Source organism: Aplysia californica, unplaced genomic scaffold, assembly GCF_000002075.1.
Source record: "Aplysia californica isolate F4 #8 unplaced genomic scaffold, AplCal3.0 scaffold00637, whole genome shotgun sequence".
NCBI classification, from domain to species: Eukaryota; Metazoa; Mollusca; class Gastropoda; order Aplysiida; family Aplysiidae; genus Aplysia; species Aplysia californica.
Genome location: NW_004797907.1, coordinates 400402 through 408475, shown reverse-complemented (window position 1 = coordinate 408475; position 8074 = coordinate 400402). Strand labels below are relative to the sequence as shown.

The window sequence follows — 8074 nt, the reverse complement described above, 5'->3', positions numbered from 1 at the left end:
GGGGGAGAAAAAAACTCTCCTTCATGGCGATTCAACATGCCTCACGTTATCGAAATCGAGATGAAATACAACCTACTTCCCCTGGGCAGCTCACCCTCGTTTTTCACAACTATATGGTATACAGTGTACTTTGGTACACGTTTGGGTTTGGCTGATAGGTGCTCTCGTATCGTCTGTTCTTTCTACTTCCTTTCAGAGAGACGATTTTCAAAAGTATGTGATGAATTGTAAATGGTTTATACTACCATCGACACTTTTTAATGTCATCAGTATCCTCATCTGTTAAACTGTCACAGCATCTGCCCTGAGTCGCGACAAATACAATCCATCACACACGCGCGTTCGAAAAGCCAAGTACGGTGAGTAGACCATGTACGTATTAACAGATGCGTTTCCACTATTCGTCAGAGACTTTACATACACACGCATGCACATACAAACTCACACACACACACACGTTATTATAAACAAAAAAAAAAAAAGAAAAGAAAAACCAGGTTTCGCCATTGTTACACTTTCTGACAAAACAGCGCGTGTGCACACGTCCCTGATAAGGGATCAATGTTGAAAAGACGTATGTCCAGAATATGTACAAAAGTGCACTAGGGGTACAAGCGATCCATTGACTTGTGAAAGTGAAAGGAGTAGATAAGTCCAAGGGAAAATAATATCATGGTATGTGGGGCAACGTGGTGAAATCAGGCGCTCGTCAAAATAATTCGAGACAAACAAAAAAAAACTCACTACATTTCTTTGCCTCACCGGCTATTGTTATTGTTTGTTGTTGGTGTTTTTTGTATCAGCCCATTTCAAAAAATTTTAAAAACATGTTTCTATATGGATGAAAAAATAAAAAAATTTTAAAAATCGAAATCTACAAATTTCAACATAAGTTAAGGACCACGACTTGTAAATTTGGCTAAAATCCCCCGAGGATTTCTGTGCTGCACGTGGTGGTTTCGTCCCTTTAAGAAGCTTTGTCGTACGCATTGTTAATCCATTAACACTTTCAGAGCAAAACATTTTGAAATAGTCCTAGCCGTCTTTTTTTTTTAAATCAGGGCTACTGGTCAAGGTGATCCTTAACTTATGTTGAAGTCTGTAGTTGAAAGGCGCTGAAAATGAATATTTGTAGTTTCCATGGACACTAAAGCTTTGGAAGTCATCAACATTTGGGACAGTTTTGTTGTGCTAATACTTCCCCAAATAACCTTCTCCAACTTTAAATATCTCGATTTCTATTAATGATAGATTGGTATTTTAAAATGGAAATCAAGACAAATGAACAGGCTTTTAGATGGTAACAAATTATAACTTGATGTTCCCAAAAGTTGACGAGCGCATGCTTACACGGCGTCGGGACACCTGTATTTGTCTTTGCTCATGAATTGGGAAAGTTTGTGACAAGAGAACAGAGCACACTATCATTATGCCGACAAGTATTTTTCGCTGTTGTCGCCTCACACAATTTGATTGACGAGTAACAGGTAAATTATTGGGAAGTAGATCTCATCGTAATTGGGCAATCTATTCAGAGGAAAAGCCGACAGGATGGTGCGTGCCAGTGTGAACAGAATTGTCTTTGAACTTAACTTGAAGGTCTGTTTAAGAACTGTTTTTAGAAATAAGGAAGACAAGACACGAATAAATTCAGTTCGAAGGGAGAAAACAATGAGAAAAAATCTATGCGCTAAGAAATATGTTAAAACAAAGAGAAAAGGAGTCAGAGGTCGCATCCAGTGGATGTTGGAAGGGTATATATTATAGTGTCAGATTCACGACTAGACGTACATAGCCAACAGGTTCTGAACTCCCAAAGACAGAAGACACACGGAGAAGAAGGACAGCCTTGAGGGTGAGCAAACTTTCATAACAGGTTTCTGATCTTTACCACGACATTAGACGAACCTGTACTTTAGTTACGACCCCTTCATCAAAAGAACAGACCCAGGTTTAGAACCTCCCTTCGATAGGACTCAACTGAGTGACTGGAAAGCCATGAATATTTTGAAACAACCCACGTTTAAGAAAGCTACTCTGTTATTCCCTCAGCACTGAAAGATTTAAGCATTCTGCGTCTGGCTTTCGTGATTAGTCCTTGTATAGGTTTAATGCTACGTTTTAATAGTTAAATAGTATAGATTGTGAAGCGCATAGAGCTTGCTGTTGAGCGGGGATTTGTGCTATACAAATGCTATCTATTATTATTATCTATTTTCACTTGAAACTCTGTCAATATATCTAAGAGGCATGACTTCCTAGCTTAATGTCCATCTTCGATACGACTAAGAGCAAAATGATACAGTTCGTATAAAGTGTTTTTCCAAAGGACAAAATACCGAATAAGGAAAAAACTCATCACTACAAGTCGGGCATTCTAAATATTAGCCACTAGACTGACAAAGCCATTAGATTGACTAAAAGAAATTAAACCGTACCGAACAATTAAATTATGTCCTGTTTTGAGAACTGTGTCACATGTGATATAACTGTACCCTTTATTTTCTCCCAGAAAACCTGACTCCTTCTAGTAGTGTCCCGCGCACCGACAGACCATGGTGTTGCTTGATCAAGGCAGGGCGCTGGTCGTCCTCGTGTTCTCTTGCCTGCTGCTCCAGGCTGCCCGGGCAGAGGTGTACAACCACCACTCACACGAGGTCTACGCCGACAACAGCCACAGCCACAGCCACAGCCACAGCCACAAAAACGAGCACCACCACTATCAGCACGGCCCACCACCGGGCAGTACCAGCAGTGGTGGAGGGATAGGACTCACCTCCCTCCTCCTCTTCCTTCCTTTCATCATGCAACTGTTTGGAGGAGGAGCTGCCGCCGCCCCCGCCGCCGCCGCCCCCGCCCCCGCCCCCGCTCCCCCAGGTTAACGTCACAACTACGTCATCACTCGCCGTTATACGAGTGACCAGTCTGGACTCACTACATTGCTTTCTTTAACCCTATCCGTACGTCATGTTTTACTATCGTATCCATACGACGTGGGGAACTCTGTGCCAACACTTTCCAAAGAGGAAATTTACTCGTTAATCCAATCCGTACGCTTTGCTCAGCAGTCTGTCAAAATGATTTTTTGAGAAGCACTGAAAGTTTCAAAGAGATTTTCGCACTAGAAGTATTTTAAAAAGTGAAGAATACAACCCCGGAGTACAAAATGACCCCAGGGCGTACGGATCAGGTTAAACACCTGGAATGGCATGATAATGTTGCTTGTTGTTATTGTTGAGCTTTTCTAAGGGTGTATAAGATTGATACGACAGTTTGCCCTTTGAGGATATGGAGATATGTATGTGTATGGAATATGAGTGAAAGAAATAATAAAACTTTTGTTGACAAAAAATATGTTGTTGATATGTTCATAATTCTACTTTGTAACTGTTTGTTTGCTTTTTTTAATGAAAAGGAACCTATCAACATTTAAACGTCTACTAAACAGGTGGATAAAGTAAAACAGACTGGCATAAACACCACGCAGGGTGTATATAAAAGAGGACCTCTTTGAACGTTAATTAATTAAATCACTCCGCTGGCGCTCATATGACCTTATTATGCAGTTGCGAGCGCCGTAAAACCATCTACTATAAAAAAAATCACTCCGTTACTAGTACACGAATTTTAACAAAACGTAGAACAGCTATAATCCAACAAGGGGAATATCAAGCTTGTAAATATGAAGAAAATCTACCTTTGTTATCGAGAAATATCTATGGGTTTTTTTAAGCAACAAAAGCTGTGTCATACCCAAAATTCCAGTGCCTTAAGCATTCAGCTACTGTTGAGTGATTGACTGACCCGATTTCAGGGAAAAGACGGTAAAACCACAACAGTCTCATCAGATAGATATCTCACCATGCTGAGAAAGTTAGGAAAGAGTTTGGGGAGGATGTTAATTCTGTAGACGTCTTGTCCAAGTGGGATGGGTCCACACTCCAAATGTCTAAAGTGGCCCTTGTGTGGTTGCTAGAAAGGTTAGGGGAACACTTTATTAATTGGAAATTTTACCCCAAAAATGCTCACCACATTGTCTCCAAACTTGAGCCCTTTTTTCATTAACTTTGAGATTTTGTTTTTGCCAGACAAGAGTCAATGGCAACAAGCTACAAACGATCGCACAGTTGAAACTCAAATGTTGAACAGGATGTCCAAATATTCCAAAACATGCCACTGGGTCATTCAAAATTTCCAGGGGCGTATTGAAGCTTGTGTGACATAAAATGAAATTATTAAGATAGAAGATATCATACCAGCGTTCATCAAAACATCTTTAGAGCGGAACAGAACTTTGTGCATCCTCTGATAAAAATTTCGACACAAAAATATCGACATTGATTAATCTTTTCTGACGGCAAGAATTGATCAGTTTTGAATCCCAATTGTCTAATGTGGTTAGTTGCCATTTGCATGAAATTTGGGATCTTGGCTTCGCTCCCATACGTTTGGCATGGGAGATTGGGGTGGGGTGGGGGAGGGGTGATGGGTGAGAGATAATCGGTGAGTCAGAACAGGTTAGCTCAGTTGGTGTCTTATTGGGCGACGGAGCTGCAGGACTGACATGATTCGAATCATTGGGTTTCTGCTTTGAGTGTTTTCAAGGGGGCTACACCTTTTTGGTAAACCTACTACAGGAAAGTGTCAGGGCACAAGGCAAGAGGAAGACCAAGAAAGACCTGGATCCAGGGTGTGAAGGATACCCTGAGAACATACAATACCCCACCAAGCCAGGCCATCAAACTTGCTAGAGACAGGAAGCTCTTTCTCCCCTCGACGCCCTAGAGGTACAAGAGGACGGAGAGAGTAAAGTAAAGTAAGACACCTTCTTGGTCCTGTGACATCGGACTTGAGCATTAAATTATCAACTCTTCAAAAACACGACACGATTGGAAGAAGTGTAAAAACCATACGATGAAAGAAGTAACACCTCTGCACTTACTTTAAAAGATTGTAATCATTATCATTATGTGTTTATGTGTACATGTGTGAGGCAGAGATAATGTGTGAGAGAATATTTGTGTATGGGTGTGCACGTACGCGTGCATGCGTGCGTGCGTGCGTGCGTGTGTGTGTGTGTGTGTGTGTGTGTGTGTGTGTGTAAGTGTGTGTGTGTGTGTGTGTGTGTGTGTGTGTTATTGTGTGTGTGTGTGTGTGTGAGTAAGTGAGTGTGTGTACATGCGTTTGTGTGTATATGCGGTTGCATTTTTGTGTGTTTTTATGGTTTGTGTGTGTGATTGTGTGTTTGTTTGATTGTGTGTGTGTGTGTGTGTGTGTGTGTGTGTGTGTGTGTGTGTGTGTAAGTGAGTTTGTGTGCATGTGTTTTTGTGTGTATGTGGTTTTATTTGTGTGTGTTTCATTGTTTGTGTATGTGTGTGTGTATGTGTGTGTGTGTGTGTGTGTGTGTGTGTGTGTGTGTGTGTGTGTGTGTGTGTGTGTGTGTGTGCTGATGAAACCAAATTATTATGTTAGCGTTTGGACATTAAATATTTCTTTTATCTTACCTTATCAAAATGAGAAGACGTCTTATTTTCAAAGTGTAACGGCCTTGAAGATAACGCAGCTACCATCATCCTGTAATAGATAGTGCTCAGAGGACCGTGGTTCGATTCCACATTGCGGCCTTTTTGAACCGTCATGCCCGTCTACACAGCTGGCTCAGTCGTATCGGCAATGGACTTCCAAAATTTTGAACGTCATATCCTTTATACAATCTGACAGTATTTATATATATATATAAGCCAATACCATTAATTCATTTTCCATTTCAGTTATTAAAAAAACAAAACATTTTTTTTTAATCCGACGGAAAACAACGTTGTTTGCGAAGCTGCTTTTAGCAAAAAAGACGTCATGAAAAAATAAAATGACAGAAACGAATCCAAACTTCATCTACATAATGTTATTTTGTCTTCTTGATATGTTGTTATATGTCTTGTGTTTATCTGTTCTTGCCTTCTTGTTGTTGTTGTTGTTGTTTTTGTTGTCACTGTTGCTGTTGTTGTTGTTGTTGTTGTTGTTGTTGTTGTTGTTGTTGTTGTTGTTGTTGTTGTTGTTGTTGTTGTTGTTCTTCTTCTTCTTCTTCTTCTTCTTCTTCTTCTTCTTCTTCTTCTTCTTCTTCTTCTTCTTCTTCTTCTTCTTCTCTCTCTCTCTCTTGTTCTTCTTTACTGCACTTTTCCTTTTCAGTGCAGAGTTGATCAGGAGGAGTGAGGTAACGTAGAAATTGAATTCTTGTATAATTGATTGTTTCTCACTGTCAGAAGCAGACAAATTGATCACTCTATCAAAACGCCATCAATTTCTAGAGCTTTTCTCCTTACTCTTGTCAGACTTTTAATTTTGTTTCCTTTGAGGATGTGAAAAACTTGCCAACGTGTGAGAGAATTGAGAACGTCTTGAGACGGAGAAGGAAGTGGAAGAAATCTGTAATTTCAGATGTTGTTTTTGGTAAAAGAAACACTTGCATACATTGTTTTAAAATGTTTTTTTAGAAAAAATACTGGAGAGATTGATAGAATGAGATAGATGGATAGAGAGATAGACAGAGAGGGAGAAAAAGAGAGAGGGAGAGAAAGATCTCAGAGGGAGAGAGGGTGGGGGGGATTAAAGGAATGGTGAGCAAGGGAATTAGAGGGAGAAGGATGGAAAGAGAAACAGAGAGACAGAGAATGGGAAGTGACAGAAACAACGCTAAAGAGTTAGAGAAGCAGAAAGAGAGAGAGAGAGAGAGAGAGAGAGAGAGAGAGAGAGAGAGAGAGAGAGAGAGGTCAGATTACTTAGGTTGACAGTGCCTTTGTTTGTGAGAGGACCTCTGACAGCTCTCGCCTCTTTTATTTAAAACTGTCTTTCTTTCCCTTTTCCTATCGCTAAAAGACCACAATTATTCTATTGATATACATCTTTTTGCTCAAACAAAGAAATAATAAACGAGAGATGAACTAACAAAATCTTTTTGCTTTAGTAGAGTTTTACGGCGCTCGCAACAGCATATTACAGCCATCTGAGCGCCAAGGGGTGGATGTCAACAGAGAAGTCCTTAAAGGGAATCAGGCTTACTCTGCTCACCTCTCTAGCTTCAACAGCACAAAGTCTGCTTCGACTATCAAGTCGGAAACAGCGGGTCACAAGAGTGTGATAAACATGCAAAAGAAATAGAGGGAAAATTAACGTAGTAAGGATTAGGAGGGGAACAAAAACAACAGACAAAATCTGGGACTGTCGAAGTGAATGTCGTGATAAACAAGAACACAGAAGACCAGATGTCCCTTAATATTTTACATACCGGTGAAAGCAGTCCATGACAACAATATTATAATGAAGTTTTTCGAGTTTTAAAACCCTTTATTTTATCAGTAAGTGTTTTACGCCACTTACAACACATTTAAGTCGTGCAAATGTCGATGATCTGAGGTTTCACAAGAGTGAAGCAAACATTAAGACAAAATAGAGAGGAGAGATAAAGATGAAATTATAATTATGTTTGATTGGATGGAAGAAGCAAACCACACCAGAGCACCTGCCAACCACGAACTTGCCCCCTTTAGAAGGTTACAATTTTCGTACCCCCCCCCCCCCTCTTTTTTCACATATTTCCATGCGGGGACCAAAACTGGTCACTTTTAAGCATAAGTGGGCTATCCCGAAAAATGCTGTTTTGAGAAACTCGAAGGTAAAATTTGTGCCCCTAGGAGAGTTTTCTCTATAACCAAATAAATATACACAACAACGAAACCAAACTCCTCCTATAGGAAGGGCAATGCCCACTTTTGGTGTAGGTCAAGATTTCTGGAAACCCCCGAAATCAGGGTTAGCCCGCTTGTCCTTAAAAGCGACAAACTACTATCTGAGACTACCCAGGTGACCCCAGCACTCACCAAAATGACCTAATGGCCAATTAATAATAATAATAATAATAATAATAATAATAATAATAATAATAATAATAACAATAATAATAATGATAATAATAATAATAATAATAATTGCATTTATATAGCGCATGTCCATGCTCAAGAGCATGCTCTAAGCGCTTTACAACTATTATTACCCCAGCAGACCCTCTGAGAACACCCAG

General features: G+C 40.0%; 1 protein-coding gene across 1 annotated transcript in view; it reads left to right on the top strand.

Annotated features, from left to right (window-relative positions):
* The first annotated feature begins 2555 nt into the window (after positions 1-2555).
* The window catches only part of LOC101859732 (protein catecholamines up-like), a 9523-nt gene continuing 4004 nt past the window's right edge, over positions 2556-8074 (top strand). The window contains exon 1 of the mRNA XM_005107856.1: positions 2556-2877. Within this exon, the coding sequence (XP_005107913.1) occupies positions 2556-2877 (322 nt within the window). The remainder of the gene's footprint in view (positions 2878-8074) is intronic.